This window comes from Panthera tigris, chromosome C1 (assembly GCF_018350195.1).
Source record: "Panthera tigris isolate Pti1 chromosome C1, P.tigris_Pti1_mat1.1, whole genome shotgun sequence".
NCBI lineage: Eukaryota > Metazoa > Chordata > Mammalia > Carnivora > Felidae > Panthera > Panthera tigris.
Genome location: NC_056667.1, coordinates 40349076 through 40366830, shown reverse-complemented (window position 1 = coordinate 40366830; position 17755 = coordinate 40349076). Strand labels below are relative to the sequence as shown.

Sequence of the window (17755 nt, the reverse complement as noted above, 5' to 3'; positions counted from 1 at the left end):
TTTAATTTTGGGGGTTCTTATGTAAATGATACTGTGTTTTTTTTTTTTCAAATTCAAATTGTTCATTGCTGGTATATACAAAAGTGAGTAACTTTAATGTCTTAAGATTTTATCCTACAAGGATATATAATCTTTGTTTATTATATATTCTATCATTCTTAATGTGATTATGATAGAGGTTAAACACGTACCCTTGATTTTTTAAAGCCTAATATAAACGAAGGGTTTTACTACTTTTCAGACAAAGCAAGGACATTCGAAGAACACTGAACCTCCATGTATTTTTTGTTTCAGGTATTTTGTTCTGTTTTAATTCTGCATACATTTTAAGTCCTATAAGACATCATTATTGTTTTATACTGTCAATATGCATTTAGATTTAATTCTATTTACTCTGTTGCTTTTTATTCCTTTCTGCATTTCCTTCCATCTCATGCCGTTTTTCTTCTCCTTGAAGAACATATTCTGGTTTTTGCTTTATTGTGAGTGTATTAACAAAAAATCTCACCTTATTTTTTTTTCTAACTTCATTTTTGAAGAGTATTTTTTTTTTTACTGGAAATAGAATTTTATTTATTAAAAATTTTTTTAATGTTTATTTTTGAGAGAGAGGGAGAGACAGAGTATGAATGGGGGAGGGCAGAGAGAGAAGGAGACACAGAATCTGAAGTAGGCTCCAGGCTCTGAGCTGTCTGCACAGAGCCCGACGTAGGGCTTGAACTCACGAACCATGAGATCATGACCTGAGCCGAAGTCGGATGCTTAAATGACTGAGCCACCCAGGTGCCCCTGGAAATAGAATTTTAAATGAAGAAAGTTTATTATTTTCATTACTTTGAAATCATTTTATTTTCTTTTGACTTCCATTGTTTCTGGGAAGAAAGCAGCTGTTGAATTTAATTTTGCTCCTAGGCTTCTAGACAGTAAACCTTTTCCTCTTTGGTTGCTCTCTCCTTCTCTCTCTCTTTCTCTCTCTCTCCCCATACATATTTTTTTCAGCAATTTAATATGTATCAAGGTGTGGCTTTCTTTTTATTTATCTTTCCTGGAGTTCTTAGGATTTCTTTACTATGCTTCTTGGTGTCCAACAATTTTAGGAAATATTAGTACTGTCTCTTTTACAAAGCTTCTGTTTTATCTCTCTAAGTCTAGAATTTAATTACGTATGTGTAATATCTTTCACTGTGTACCTCATATGTATTTTAGTCATTTAATTCCATTCTTCTGTCTCTCCATGTTTCACTTGGATAATTTTCCTCTGATTTATCTTCTATTCATTTATTATTCCTTTATTTAAGTCTAATCTGATGTTAAATCCATCTACAAAGCTCCTGATTTCACTTATCCTCTTTTTTTTTTTTTTTTTTTTTTTTTTTCATAATTTCACAGGGTAGGAGGTAAGAGAGATGAGAGAGAGTGTAGATTAGGTCCTGTCAGAGAGCCCTGGTGAACACTCTATCAGATAATTTCATTTGGGACCTTGAAGGAATACTAAGGAATGAGGGTAAACTGAAAATATAGACCAGTCCTCAGAATAAATGAGGCTCAATTTTGAATCATCTCCATCCTTGACTACAATAAGATGATTCATCTTTTTGCCTAGATGTCTTCCAGGGACAAAACCCAGTTGAACTTTAAATAGATCTCTCAGTGTATTTTACCTGATCTACTCAATGAAAATTAAGGCTTACCTTAAGTAAAAATTTTACTGAAAGCCTAGAGAAACAGACAATAGAAACAGATCCATAGGAGATCAGATATTTCAGTTATCAGTCAAGAAGTTTTTAGAAATATGTTGTTATATGCCACAATGGAGAGTGTAATCAGAGGAATGGAAGCAATCAAATTCAAGTGGATTTATTTTGAATTTGTGTGGATATATTTGTTTAGAATTCAAAAGGATATATTTAGAAGTATATGTATAAAATTTCAAATGTGATTGTTTAAAAAGTAGTCATTGTTAATGTTTTTTATTCCATAATTATAGCAGTATGTGAGGGTACGCTTAAAAAAATTTGTTTAATTCAGTGTAGGTAACATGCAGTGTTATGTTAATTTGGCGGAGTACACTTTGTATCATTTCAGTCCTTTGCAGTTTATTGGTATTTTCTGTGACAGACTGACTCTAAGATGGCTCATACAGATCTTCCTTGACTTAAGATGGAGTTATGTCCCCAAAAACTCACCATAAGTTGAAAATGCATTTAATACACCTAATCTGCCAAACAGCTTAGCTTAGCCTAGTCTACCTTGAACACTCTCAGAAACTTACATTAGCCTTCAGTTGGGCAAAATCATCTAACACAAGCCTATTTTATGCTAAAATGTTGAACATCTCATGTAATTTATTGAATACCGTGCTGTAGAAAAACAGAATGGGGGCACCTGGGTGGCTCAGTCCGTTAAACATCTGATTTAGCCCAGGTCATGATCTCACCGTTCTGGAGTTAAAGCCCCGCGTCGGGCTCTGTGCTGACAGCTCAGAGCCTGGAGCCTGCTTCAGATTCTGTGTCTCCCCCTCTCTCTGCCCCTCCCCTATTCACGCTCTGTCTCTCCCTCTTTCAAAAATAAATAAACATTACAAAAACCCAGAATGGTTGTATGTGTACAGAATGGTTGTAAGTGTAATCACAATATTGTGGTTGTATAGATGACTGAGAACTGTGATTGTTGCTGCTGCCTAGCTTCACACTAGTGTTTTACTGCATATCACTAACTCAGAAAAAGATCAACATTCAAAATTTGACATATGATTTTTACTGAATGTGTATTGTTTCTGCATCATCATGAAATCAAAGCAACTTAAGTTGAATCATCTTAAGTTGGGGACTGTCCGTGTAACAAAGTGATATCATTTCTGTGATTAAGTTACATAGGATTTAACTTCTGTCTTGCTAGAGATTCTCTCCTGTTGGCTTTGATGAAGCAAGTTACCATGTTGGTGAGGAATAGTGGCAAGGAACTCCCAGTAGCCCAAAAGGAATGGAAACATGCCCCAAACCATATAAATGAGCTTGGAAATGGGGAAATCCTTACCCCGTTGAGCCTATACATGAGATCCTAACTCTGGCAGGCAGACACACCAGTTGCAGCCCTGTGAGAGACCCTGAAGCAGAGATTCCAGCTAAGCCATGCACACATACCTAGGGTGCTAACCTGAGATAATCAGTATTTATTGTTTTAAACTGCTTAGTTTATGGTAATTTGTTACACAGTAGATAACTAATACTTAATGACCCAATTTATGATCCAGTTTGTTTACTGTTTTCTATGTTTTTAGAAATATGTTTGCAGTTGCTGGGAATAATATTTTTTATATATGTCCATTGGATCAAATATTTTAAGTTCAGATCTTCTAAATCTTAATTTTGTTTGCTTGTTCTATAAATTACTAAACATGGTATATTAAAATCTCCTGCAGTGATTGTGGATTTGTTGATTTTTATGGGTAATGCTGTTCATTCTAGGCTATATTATTAGATACATGCAAATATAGAATTATTATTTTTTAAAAGTTTATTTATTTATTTTAAGAGAGAGGGAGATAGAGCACACATGCAAGCAGGAGTGGCGCAGAAAGAGAGGGGGAGAGAGAATCCAAACAGGCTCTGTGCTGCCAGCACGGAGTCCAACATGAGGCTCAATCTCACAAATCATGAGACCATGACCTTAGCTGAAATCAAGAGTCAGATGCTCAACTGATTGAGCCATCCAGGCACCCCACACATACAGAATCATTATAACTTCTTAGCAGGCTGAAATTTTGTCTTATTAAGTTATTCTCTTTAGGAACACTTTTGGCTTTGCATTCTGTTTCGTTTAATATTAATACAGGTACACCAGTTTTCTTCTGGGTAGTGTTTTCTTGGTATATCTCTTTTTACTCTTTATTGTTCACCTTGCTGTGTCATTATATTGTTAATGTGTCCATGATAACATACAGCTGGTTGATGAGTCATCTTTAACCCATTTAATCTTTGCTTTTCAATTTTATCATTTTCTACATCCAGATTTATTTTTAAATTTTTCCCCCAATCTTTATTACTTACTTTTTAAAATTTTTTAATGTTTATTTTTGAGAGAGAGAGCACGTGCGCGCGTGAGTTGGGGAGAGGCAGAGAGAGAGGGGGAGACACAGAAACTGAAGCAGGCTCCAACCTCTGAGCTGTTGGCACAGAGCCTGATGTGAGGCTTGAACTCATGAACTGTGAGATCATGACCTGAGCTGAAGTTGGAGGCTTAACCGACTGAGCCACCCAGGCACCCCTTTATTACATACATACATATATACAGACATACGGACATACAGACATACAGACATTTATTTAATTTATTGTCAGATTGGCTTACATACAACACCCAGTGCTCATCCCAACAAGTGCCCTCCTCAATGCCCATCACCCATATTCCCCTCTCTCCCACTACCCGCCCCCACCCTCAGTTTGCTCTCTGTATTTAAGAATCTCTTGTGGTTTGCTTCCCTCCCTCTCTGTAATTATTTTTTCCCATTCCCTCCCCCCATGAACTTCTGTTAAGTTTCTCAAGATCCACATATGAATGAAAACATATGATACTTGTCCTTCTCTGATTTATTTCACTCAGCATAATACCTTCCACTTCCATCCATGTTGCTGCAAATGGTATTTCATTCTTTCTCATTGCCAGGTAGTATTCCATTGTATATATAAACTATATCTTCTTTATCCATTCATCAGTTGATGGACATTTAGGCTCTTTCCATAATTTGGCTATTGTTGAGAGTGCTGCTATAAACATTGGGGTACATGTGCCCCTATGCATCAGCACTCCTGTATCCCTTGGGTAAATTCCTAGTAGTTCTATTGCTGGGTCATAGGGTAGTTCTACTTTGAATTTTTTGAGGAGCCTCCACACTGTTTTCCAGAGCAGCTGGATCAGTTTGCAGTCTCACCAACAGTGCAAGAAGGTTCCTGTTTCTCTATATCCTCACCAGCATTTGTTGTTTCCTGATTTGTTCATTTTAGCCACTCTGACCGGTGTGAGGTGGTATCTCAGTGTGGCTTTTATTTGTATTTCCCTGATGATGAGGGACATTCAACATCCAGATTTAATGTAATTACTCATATATTTGGGGTGAAATCTATGATACTATGTGTGTTGTAGTCATTCCACCTGTTAACTGTTCTGTTTTCCCTCTTCTGTTACATTATTATTTTTTATTTCAAGTTTTTATTTAAATTTTGGTTAGTTAAAATGTGGTAAAAATTGTTTCAAGTGTAGAATTTAGTGATTCATCACTTACATATAATACCCAGTGCTCATCACAACAAGTGCCTTCCCTAGCACCCATTACCCATTTAGCCCATTCCCTGCCCATCTCCCTCCTTCAACCCTTCAGTTTGTTCTCTAGAGGTAAGTCTCTCTTATGGTTTGCTTCCCTCTCTCTCTCTTTCTTTCCCTTCCCCTATGTTCATCTGTTTTGCTTTTTAAATTTACTTATGAGTGAAAGCATACGTTGTCTTTGTCTGACTTACTTTACTTAGCATAATACACTGTAGCGCCATCCACATCGTTGCAAATGGCAAGGTTTCATTCTTTTTGATGGCTGAATAATATTCTCTTGTAGACATTCATCAGTCGATGGACATTTGGGCTCTTTCCATAGTTTGGTTATTGTTGATAATGCTGGTATAAATATTGGGGTGCATGTGCCTCTTCAAATCAGTATTTTTGTATCTTTTGGGTAAATACCTAATAGTGCAATTGTTTAATTTTTACCTTTTTGAGGAACCTCCATACTATTTTCCAGAGTGGTTGCACCAGTTTGCATTCACACCGAGAGTATAAGAGGATTCCCCTTTCTCTTCGTCCTCACCAACATCTTTTGTTTCCTGTGTTGATAATTTTAGCTATTCTGACAGGTATGAAGTGGAATCTCATCGTGGTTTTTATTTGTAGTTCCTGATCATCAGTGATGTTGAGCAAACATTGATTATTTTGTTTCTCTGTCATGTCCCCTTCCTCTTCCCATTTGTTAATTATATACTCTTTAAAAATCTTCTGGCAAATTTCTTGGAAACCAGACAATGGATATTTGACTTCTCAAATTCTAATGTTAATACATTGTAAGGATCTTAGAACTGTTTATTTTCCATTTCCATTCCTCTCAACTTATACACTATTATTTCACTAGGTACTTTAGTTTTGTGGAAAATTTTTAAACCTCACAAATTACACAGTCGGTGTTCATTTAGATTTACCTGCAGTTACCCCCATTTTCTTTGCTCTTTTTTGCATCTTTGCCTTCAGTTTGGGATCATTTTCCTTCTGCTGTATTATATACTTTAGAGTTTGCATTAGTGCAGATCTGATGGGGGCAAACTCTTCCAGGTTTAGTTTGTCTGACACATCTATTTTTCCCTTTTCCTTTATTCTTGACAAATATTTTCCCTAAATATAGAATTATAGGTTGATTGTTATTTTCTTTCATTACGTCAGTTGAAGATATCATTCCATTATCTTTCCATTATCTTCTGGACTTTTTTGTTCCTGATGGGAAGTTACTTGCCATTCTCACTGTCATTTCTGTGATTATAATCTGCCCTTTTCTCTGGCTTGTTTTATAATTAAAAAATTTTTTAAATGTTTATAATTAAAAATTTTTGAATATAGTAATTTACATACAGTGATATGCACACTTCAAGAGTTCAGTTCAACTAACTGTGATGCATGGATATCATGTTTTATTGATGGCTTTTTCTAAATGGGGGACATTTCAATGACAAACTCTAGGTGTTTGAGTCATACTAATCTTCAAGGGGTCTTGGCCCAGTATGTCTAAGGATTTGCAGAAACTCAAATACTGGTCATAAATCTAGCTAATATCTTTAGACATTGACCATTTCACTTTTAACTTTGGTTGGAAGGAAGTTTTTCTCCTGTCACTGTTTTTCTCTCTTTAGTTTCTCAAATGCACTAATTTTTTCCTACCTTTACAACATTTGCACATGTGGTTTCCTCTACCTCAAATGTTCCTTCCCCAGTTTTTAAAATAACTGACTTCTGCTCATCTTGTTAGATCTTAACAAATATTTTACCTCTTCAGAGGGTTTTTCTTGATCACAGGTATTTCTGTCATAGCACTATGTTCTTTTCCTCTGTATTGCTTAGTTTGGTGTACTTTCATGCTCATCATTTGCCAATTTCCCAACTGTCTCCTGCTATGTTCTGAGTTATAGGGCTGATCCACTTAAGCTACATTACCCAAGCTCCCTTGCCATCTGGCTTTTAGCCATCATCTTATTACAGGCAGTGTGAAGACATTGCAGAGGGAGATACTAGGCCATTGCTACTCTTCTCTTCCTGCTTCTGTGGAGTGTCCTGTAGTGATCCCATTTCTTGTATGTCTCTAGTTCCTTCCAGAGTTCCATCTCTCTCTGGACAGCCTCTCCTCCATGACTCCCATTACTACTGGGTAGTCTTGGTTTATGAACTCTATTAATACACTTTCTTCCTTTGTATCCACACCCTTGTTGGGGTAGTAGGGATTTCCTGTTGTTGCTTATTGCTAGGTTGCCTCACATAGACTTTTTTTTTTTTAATTGAAGTGAAATTCACATAATATATGTTGAACCATATAAAAGCGTACAATTCAGGGGTGCCTGGGTGGCTCAGTTGGTTAAGCGGCCAACTTCGGCTCAGGTCATGATCTCGCAGTCCATGAGTTCGAGCCCCGCGTTGGGCTCTGTGCTGACAGCTCAGAGCCTGTAGCCTGTTTCAGATTCTGTGTCTCCCTCTCTCTGACCCTCCCCTGTTCATGCTCTGTCTCTCCCTGTCTCAAAAATAAATAAAATGTTAAAAAAAAAAAAAGCGTACAATTCAGTGGCCTTTAATGTATTCCCAGTGTGGTACAACCACCAGCTTGCTCTAGTTTCAAAACTTTTTCATCATCCCATAAAAATACCCAGACTCATGAAGTAATTCTTCCTCATTCCCTTTTACCCCCTTTCCCTACTCACTGGTAACCTTTAATATATTTTCAGTCTCTCTGGATTTTCCTGTTGTGGATATATTATATAAAAGGAATTATATAATATGTAACTTTTTGTGTCAGTCTTCTTTCACTTAGCATAATGAGTTTTCAACCCTCTTAATTCTTCCATTACTCTTAAAAGTAGTTTTCCTTATTGAGGTCCCTGTATTGATCTATCTGGTGTAGGTTCCTTTTCCTTGTTGGAAACTAATGAAATATTTACTTATATGTTTATTGCTTATTTATTACCTATAACATTTCATATATTCTAAGCTTCATGAGGACAGAAACCAGGTCTCATGTTTGTTTGTTTGGTATGAGAGAAATTTTAATAGAGTACTGAGGGATATTAGAGATCACAGGATTATTAGACTTTATTCAAATTGAAGATTGATTAAACCTTTATAGTAAATTGATCTATCATGTATACATTACTAATTGTTTTTACCTGCTTTTGACAACAACCCTGTGGTAACAAATGTAGACTGTCAATTAATTAATATAAGAATCTGCTAATATAAGTGTTTTTAAAATTTATATATTGTTGACATTTCAGGGAGGAAGCTACTCTCAGAGAATATTTATTTTAATCCTCCTTCACTTTTTTTCTTTCTTTCTTGGCAGAAATTGGTTTTTTTACTTTTTACTTTTTTTTTTTTTTTTTGAGAGAGAGAAAGGCTCAAGTGAACGAGGGGCAGAGAGAGAGAATCTCAGGAGATGGGGGGGGGTGGGAAGAAGGGTGGCGAGAGAGAAGCGGGGCTCATGTTTTACCCGAAGCTTGAGCTCATCCAGGGTGGGGTTCGAGCTCACCTGAAGCCTGACTTGTGCTCATCTGAAGCGGGGGTTGAGCTCACCCAGTGTGGTGTGGTACTCAAGCTCACCCGATGTGGCACTTGAACTCAAGAACTGTGAGATCATGACCTGGGCTGAAGTCAGATGCTTAAGGACTGAGTCACCCAGGCACCCAGAAATCTTTTTTTTTTTTTAATGCATTTTGTTTTATTGTGGTAAAACACATGTGACATAAGATTTATCATCTTAACCCATTTTTCAGTGTATAGTTCAACAGTGTTAAATATATTCACATTGTTGTGAAACACATCTCCAGCAATTTTTCATCTTGCAAAAGTGGAACTTTGTACTGATTAAACAACAATTACCTCACCCTCCACCACCTCTACCACCCTGACCCTGCCTGGTAACCACCATTCTTTCTGTTTCTATGAATTTGACTACTTTAGATACCTCATATAAGTGGAATCATATGGTATTTGTTTTTTTGTGTGTGTGATTTATTTATGTCACTTAGCATAATATTCTCCAGGTTATATTCATGTTGTAGCCTGTAACAGTATTTTTTTTTCCTTTCTGAGACTGAATAATATTCTGTTTATTCATTCATTTCATCTGTGGTCGTTTGGGTTGACTCCATCTCTTGGACATGAGTGTGCAAATATTTTTTTGGGACCCTGCTTTAAACCCTTTTGGATATATACCCAGAATTGGAATTACTGGATCAAATTTTGAATTTTTGAGGACCTTCCTTATTGTTTCTCATAGTGGTTATATCATTTTATAATCCCATCAACAGTGCATAAGGGGCATAAGGGCTCCAAACTCCAAATCCTTGCAAACACTTTTTAAGGGTTAAATTTTTGAGGTAGCCATCCTAATGGCAGTTTTGATTTGCATTTCTCTGATGATTAGTGATGTTGAGTGTCTGTTCAAGTCCATTGCCCATTTTTATTTAAAAAATTTTTTTTTTTAACATTTATTTATTTTTGAGACAGAGAGAGACAGAGCATGAACGGGGGAGGGGCAGAGAGAGAGGGAGACACAGAATCGGAAGCAGGCTCCAGGCTCTGAGCCATCAGCCCAGAGCCCGACGCGGGGCTCAAACTCACGGACCGCAAGATTGTGACCTGAGCTGAAGTTGGACGCTCAACCGACTGAGCCACCCAGGCGCCCCCGTTGCCCATTTTTAAATTGATTTATCTGATCATTTTTACTGAGTTGTAGCATCAGAAGTATGATTTGAAAATGTTTTCTCCCATTTTATCGATTGTCTTTTTACTCTGTTGATTGTGGTACTTTGATACACAGAAATTTTAGTTTCATGTATCTTCCCCCCAACATTGTTGCCCATGTTTTTGGTATGATAGCTAAAAAGTCATTGCTAGATCCAATTTCCTGAAGCTTTTTCTCTGTGTTTTCCCCTAGAAGTTTTAAGTAAAAAAAAAATTTTTTTTTTAAATGTTTATTTATTTCTGAGAGAGAGAGAGACAGAGCATGAGTGAGGGAGGGGCAGAGAGAGAGGGAGACACAGAACCAGAAGCAGGCTCCAGGCTCTGAGCTGTCAGCACAGAGCCCAATGCGGGGCTGGAACTCACAAACCGTGAGATCATGACCTGAGCCAAAGTCAGTCTCTCAATCAACTGAGCCACCCAGACACCCCTAGAAGTTATAATTTTTAAGGAATTTTAAAAAAATGTTAAAGGTTTTATATTTATTTTTTGAGAGAGAGAATGTGTGAGTGGGGAAGGACAGAGAGAGAGAGAGGAAGACAGAGGATCTGAAGCAAGCTCCGTGCTGACAGACTGACAGCAGCAAGCCCAGTACGGGGCTTGAACTTATGAACCGTGAGATCATGACCTGAGCCGAATTTGGCTGAGCCACCCAGGCTCCCCTCCGTAGGAGGTTTATAGTTCTGGTGACCATGCCTCTTTTTTGTTCATTCTTTCATTTCTAATACCCTGACCCATTCCCTGATACAATGAATTTTGAGTAAAGCAAATTGCCCTCCAAATGTGGGTGGAGTTGAAGGCCAATAAGTTGAAGGCCTAATAGAACAAAAGATTGACCTTTCCTGAGCAAGGGGGAATTCTGTAGTAGATGGCCTTCATATCTGAACTGCAACATGGGCTTTTCCCTAGGTTTTCAGCCTGCTTGCCCACCGTGTAGATTTTGGATTTAACCTGCCTCCATAATTAGATGAGCCAATTCCTTAAAATAAATCCCTTACTCCCTCTCCTTGTCCCTGACCCTCTCCCTCTCCAGTTACACATATACATATCCTGTTCTGTTCCTCTGAAGAATGTTGAATAATGCAAAATTATTTAACCCAGTGCCTTTATTTTTACAGATTTGGTAGCATAAAGGCTCAAAGAGAAGAAGAACTGGCCAAGGTCAAAGAACAAGTTACTGAGAAAGCCAGGGCATGAACCCAAGTCGCCTGACTTCCAATCTAACACTCTTATTACCTGAAATTGCTTTGCCCAAAACATCAAAACCAAATGGAGAAGCTCACCCTCTCCTACTTCAAAGAAGAAATAAGCATATTGGCTACTTTCCATATATTAGATCTTATCCTAAGTAGTTTGTATCCATTTTTCTTATTAATTCTCACAGCTGCCCTAGGAAATAAGTATTATTATCACTTTCCACTTCTAAAAAATTTTTTTAATGTTTACTTATTTTGAGAGAGAATGTGAGTGGGGGAGGGGCAGAGAGAGAGGGAGAGAGAGAATCCCAAGCAGGCTTCGCGCTGTCAGTGCAGAGCTGGATGTGGGGCTCTAACCCACGAAACATGAGATCATGACCTGAGCTGAAACCAACAGTTGGACGCTTAATTGGCTGAGCCACCCAGGTGCCCCTATCACATTCCACTTTTATATGGACTTGCCTAAAATGACACATTTTATCAATGATAGACCTTGTCTGAACTTAGATGTCTAACTCTAGAACTGGAATTATTGATTACAATACTGCATTCTCTGTATATGTTTCTTTTATTCCTGTCCCCTGATGATACTAAGCACTAAAGAAAAGATTTGTTTACCCAGCTTTTCTTTATTTTAATGTTTATTTATTTATTTATTTATTTTGGAGTGAGAGAGAGCACCAAGTGAGAGTGCTCAAAATATTTCTTTATTTTGGAGTGAGAGAGAGCACTCGCGCGACCAAGCGAGTGAGCATGCACAAGCAGGGGAGGGGCAAAGAGAGAAAAGGAGACACAGAACCTGAAGCAGGCTCCAGGCTCTGAGCTATCAGCTCAGAGCCTGACTCAGCCTCGAACCCATGAACTCTGAGATCATGACCTGAACCCCAGTCAGACGCTTAACTGACTGATCTTCCCAGGTGCCCCGTGTTTACCCAATTTTTTTTTTTATAACGTTTTTATTTATTTTTGAGACAGAGAGAGACAGAGCATGAATGGGGGAGGGTCAGAGAGAGGGAGACACAGAATCTGAAACAGGCTCCGGGCTCTGAGCTGTCAGCACAAGGACCCGATGCGGGGCTCGAACTCACGGACCGCGAGATCGTGACCTGAGCCGAAGTCGGCGCTCAACCGACTGAGCCACCCAGGCGCCCCTTCCAACTTTTGATTCTCATCAGCCGAGAGTCTTCTCCCTTCATTGGTTTGGCAGGATGATAAATGATTCATACTGCTTACTTTTAGGTCTTAATTATTTGTGATTCCTTATCTTCTGTTATTTGTGATTCTTTTCTGAGTGGAAAGGTCTGTGCTATTACCAGATTATTAGTACCCAAGACATTTCCAAAGTGGACACTGATTAATTTACCATGAAATTGTGTGCCCTGGACACATGTATATCCTCTGCTTCCAATTACTATTACTGTCTTTCCTTTATCTTCCTCTCTGCTGCTTTTCATACCTTCCTGTGGTAGCTGTGGGAGGAGCGGGGGAGGGTGTTGGTAGTGGTATGGGGAAAGTGTTAAGAGTTTTTAAACAGTGTGCAAATCAGATGGTAATCAGTCAGTAGAGCATTAACAATTCAGAATTGGAAAGAACCTGGATTATAGTAGTGCTAACCTTGTACAAATTGCTCGGATTTACTGAGCCTGAAGTAATTGTCCTGCAAATGTATTGTATAGTAGATTGAAGGCATTTGTTTTGTTGCTCCTTAGTATATTTGGAGTATCAGATCCATAGCTTTCCTTCTGTCTTCTAGAAAGCACTTAGCTCTGAGTGCTATGGTGAATGCAAAGAAGTATGGTTCTTGCCTTCATGAGCTTAGACTCTATTTGAGGACAAAAAACACATAGGTGGGAAAAGAAGCATAAACATAGGACATAATATGTGTAAATTTAAATGTCTTCAAATAGGGTTAAGCAGTAAAAATTGAGAGAGTGTGAGAATGATTGAAAATGCTCAGGGGATGGAGGAGAGACTTTAATTGGGCCTTGTGACTACTGGCTGTAGTAGATGAGTCTAGCTGCTTTTAAAATAAATGTAAGAATTTATTGTACATGTCTGAATATAAGGTGATTCTTATTTTCACAATGACAAGATAATGAAAATATTTTAGTCAGCCTGAATATATAAACTTTTTTAAGCTTGTAGAAGAAATAGCCTTTAAGTTCAGCTTAATAAGTTATGCATACAGATTTAAAATTATATAATATAAAATACTGCCTTATTACCTTTTTTATATTTGTTTCATGAAGAACATTATTCAAACCCTTCACATGCATTTTAAACGTTAGTTTCTTCCTCATTACCAGAGTTAGTTTCTCAGTTTTTCAGAGCACATAATCTTAATTTTTGTTTAAGTGGCTTGAGATAGAGTTATTTTTAAAAAATTGGATATGGTACTTTCCTGGGAATTTTAATCTCAAGTCACAAGAACTCATTTGCTATTCGTGAGCTTTACAATGAAACCTTTTCAAACCCAATCTTTAACAGGTGTATTTTATTTTTTTTTTAAGTTTATATATTTATTTATTTTGAGAGAGTGGGAGAGAACTTACACGTGAGAGAAGGAGGGGGGAGAGGTGCAGAGAGAGAGAGAGAGAGAGAGAAAGGGAGAGAGAAAGAGAATCCCAAGCAGGCTCTGTGCTATCTCGGAACTTGACACAGGGCTCCATCTCACAAACCATGAGATCATGACCTGAGCCAAGAGAACAAGAGTCGGATGCTTAACTGACTGAGCTACCCAGGTGCCTCTAACAGGCTTATTTATAATGGCATCTAAAGTTTTAATTGTGAAATTATTACTCCCCCCTCCCAACTAGGAAATCTGTGTTGAACTTCTTTCTCTTCTTTTTTCTTTTTTAAATTTTTTATTTGGGGTGTGTGTGTGTGTGTGTGTGTGTGTGTGTGGAGAGGGGCAAAGGGAGAGAGAGAGAATCTTAAGCAGACTTCATGCTCAGTCTGGAGCCTTATGCAAGGCTCGATCCCATGACCCTGGGATCATGACCTGAGCCAATATCAAGAGTCAGATGCTCAACTGACTGAGCCACCCAGTTCTTTGCCATCTCTTTAAACTGATTCCATCAGGAAACCTGTGTTTAGTATCCAAAACTAGTATTGCCTGAAGTTGTTTTAGACCCTATGTCTTTTTTAAATATTTTTTTCTTCAAAAATAAAATATTTGTAAGGACTCGACTATAGAGTAATTTCCTTTTTCCTTTGGGATGATTTTGAGAGAAGAACTTTGCCCTGTATGCAGTGTCATCATCTAAAATGAATCAAAGTGTTATAAGTGAACTAGTGAGTGATGTGAAGAAGAAAACTGAAGTAGAATGGAGAGTTCAGAACAGTGCCATCCAATATAGATGCAACTACTCTTATGTAGGTATTTGAATTTAAATTAAATGGTTACTCTGGCTATATCTTAAATGATCAGTGGGGCTGGTGGCTAGGGTATTATACAGTGCAGATATAAAACATTTCCATCATTGCAGAAAGTTCTGTTGGGTAGTTGTAGTCTGGAAGGCTGGAAGATGTTCTGTAGCCTCAGGAATTTAATGTAGTTCATTTCTAGGAATGATCATATTTAGGGTAGTAGTCAAACCTCTCCCCTCAGCCACAACCCCTCACCTGAGCCAACACATTTCCTTCACCCATACAGTCACAGATCAGAGATGCATTGATTTCTCAGTTTCTAAAATAGAGTTAGTGATCCAAGAATATGAGGATTTTAGTAAATACTAGTATTGTTGGTATAGTTCAGAGATTTATACTGTGTTCATTTGAAACACAAAGTGCACTCTTTCCTCTTTGTTGTTGTCAAGGAACAGACCTCTCAAATTGCTTTGTGGTGAAAAGATCAGGATTTCTGGGAATCAGAGGGGCCTGAATTTGAGTGGCATATTCTGTATGATCTTGGATAAACCATTTAATCTCTCAGAATGTTATTTTCCTCATCTATAACATACTTGCTTTGTAGAGTGAGGATTAAATGAGACATGTAATAATGTGTAATTACTTTACATAGTGTCTTGCACATGACAGATGTTCCTTCTCCCTTTATTCCTCTAAGTCCAAAAAGACATCTAATGAAGATTAATTCACTTAACACTTCCATTCATAAATTTGTCAGAGGGCATTTATTCAGCATTTACTATATGCAAAGCTTTCTTCTCAGTGGTGGATATATAGCAGTGAACCAAAACAAGTAAGACTGTCATCGTGGCACTTACATTTTCATAGGAGGAGACAGACAATAAGTGATACAAGTAAGTTATATAATGTGTCAGAAAGTGATCATTTCTAAGCAAAAAAATAAAACAGGGAAGAAAGATATAAATAAAGTAGGTGGGGGGGGGGTCTGCAGTTTTCTGAAAAAAGTGGGTAGGTGACAATTGAATAAAGACCTGGAGGAATGGAATTAGTGAATGAGCCATGTATCTGGGGGCAAGAACATCTCAGGAAGGGGGAGTAGTAACCACAAATACCCTTAAGTGGAAAATCAGGCCTCCATTTTCTAGGAACATCAAGAAGATAATGTGGCTCAGGAAAGGAGGAGGTGGTGAAGTTAGAGATTACAGGAGTGAGGGAGAAATAAGCCATATTAAGGATGTTTTTAATCTCTGAGTAAAAGTCAGTGGAAGATTTTGAGTAGAGGGTTGACATGGTCTGACATACATTTTAATAGCTTCACTGTGGCCACTCTGATAATACACTGTAGATGAGCCAGGGGAAAGCAAGGAAATCAGTTAGGATGCTGTTGCAATAATAGAGGAGGGAGAATATGGAGGCTTAGATCAGAGTGGTAGCAGTGCAATGTGATCAAATTCTGAATGTGTTTTAACATTTCAGCTATCAGAATTTGCCAGTGAATGGGAACGAGGGAGTCAAGGGTACACCAAGGTTTTTGAGTGGACCAACTGTCACTTATTGAGATAGAGACACTTTTATATTCTGCTTTATGTATTCTTATTTTTCCTCCTGGCTTCCCAAGGTTTCGGGCTGTCTTGTCCATGTGTTATCCATAATACCTAGCACAGTTCTTTTTGTTTGGTTGTTTTAACCTAGTGCAGAGTAATTGCAACCTACTTTCCTAAATTAAATTTATTTTGGATGTTCATCAACCTCAAAATGGAGACAACTATATTTAGGGCTGCTAAATACCAAGGAAGAGTGTTTTCCTTATGTTGTTGCTTATAACATAAAGTACATCTGGCTTGTTGGCTTTGCTCAACCATCCAAAGCCTTCCCTTTAATCCTGTAGGATGTCTGCCTTCATAAATTCTTTAAACTGCTAATCTTCTGACATTTCTCTTTTCCATGTTTTAGCTTAAAATCTGAATCTTAGAAAAGACAGATTAGTTGACATTCTCCCCTTTCTCTTTTTACATTCATTGAATAAAGCAGAAGGAAGTTGGGGTGTCTGGGTGGCTCAGTCGGTTAAGTGTTTGACTTTTGCTCACGTCATGATCTCATGGTCTGTGGGTTCGAGCCCCTCATCAGGCTCTGTGCTGACAGCTCAGAGCCTGGAGCCTGCTTTGGATTCTTGTCTCCCTCTCTCTCTGCCCCTCCCCTGCTTGCACTGTCTCTCTCTTTCTCAAAAGTAAGTAAACATTAAAAACTTTTTTTTTTTTTTAAACAGAAGGCAGTTATTTTATTTTTTTTCTTTTTTTTTCAATATATGAAGTTAATTGTCAAATTGGTTTCCATACAACACCCAGTGCTCATCCCAAAAGGTACCCTCCTCAATACCCATCACCCACCCCCCATCAACCCTCAGTTTGTTCTCAGTTTTTAAGAGTCTCTTACGCTTTGGCTCTCTTCCACTCTAACCTCTTTTTTTTTTTTTTTTTCCTTCCCCTCCCGCATGGGTTTCTGTTAAGTTTCTCAGGATCCATGTAAGAGTGAAACCATATGGTATCTGTCTTTCTCTGTATGGCTTATTTCACTTAGCATCACACTCTCCAGTTCCATCCATGTTGCTACAAAGGGCCATATTTCATTCTTTCTCATTGCCACGTAGTACTCCATTGTGTATATAAACCACAATTTCTTTATCCATTCGTCAGTTGATGGACATTTAGGTTCTTTCCATCATTTGGCTATTGTTGAGAGTGCTGCTATAAACATTGGGGTACAAGTGCCCCTATGCATCAGTACTCCTGTATCCCTTGGGTAAATTCCTAGCAGTACTACTGCTGGGTCATAGGGTAGGTCTATTTTTAATTTTTTGAGGAACCTCCACACTGTTTTCCAGAGTGGCTGCACCAATTTGCATTCCCACCAACAATGCAAGAGGGTTCCTGTTTCTCCACATCCTCTCCAGCATCTGTAGTCTCCTGATTTGTTCATTTTAGCCACTCTGACTGGTGTGAGGTAATATCTGCATGTGGTTTTGATTTGTATTTCCCTGATGAGGAGCGACGTTGAGCATCTTTTCATGTGCCTGTTGGCCATCCGGATGTAGAAGGCAGTTATTTTATACTAAGCAGAAGAGAGAGGGGTGACTAGGTCTTTATGTGATGCTGACC

At 38.0% G+C, this 17755-nt stretch overlaps 1 protein-coding gene across 4 annotated transcripts in view; it reads left to right on the top strand.

The window, feature by feature from the left end:
* Nucleotides 1-17755, top strand: part of FAF1 (Fas associated factor 1) — a 524128-nt gene that overhangs the window by 128057 nt on the left and 378316 nt on the right. Inside the window, exon 3 of one of the 4 annotated variants that reach the window (XM_042997099.1) lies at nt 242-294. The exons of the other annotated variants lie outside the window; for them this stretch is intronic. Coding sequence (XP_042853033.1) covers nt 277-294 — 18 coding nt within the window. The 5' untranslated portion in view covers nt 242-276. The remainder of the gene's footprint in view (nt 1-241; nt 295-17755) is intronic. 4 annotated transcript variants of the gene reach the window in all.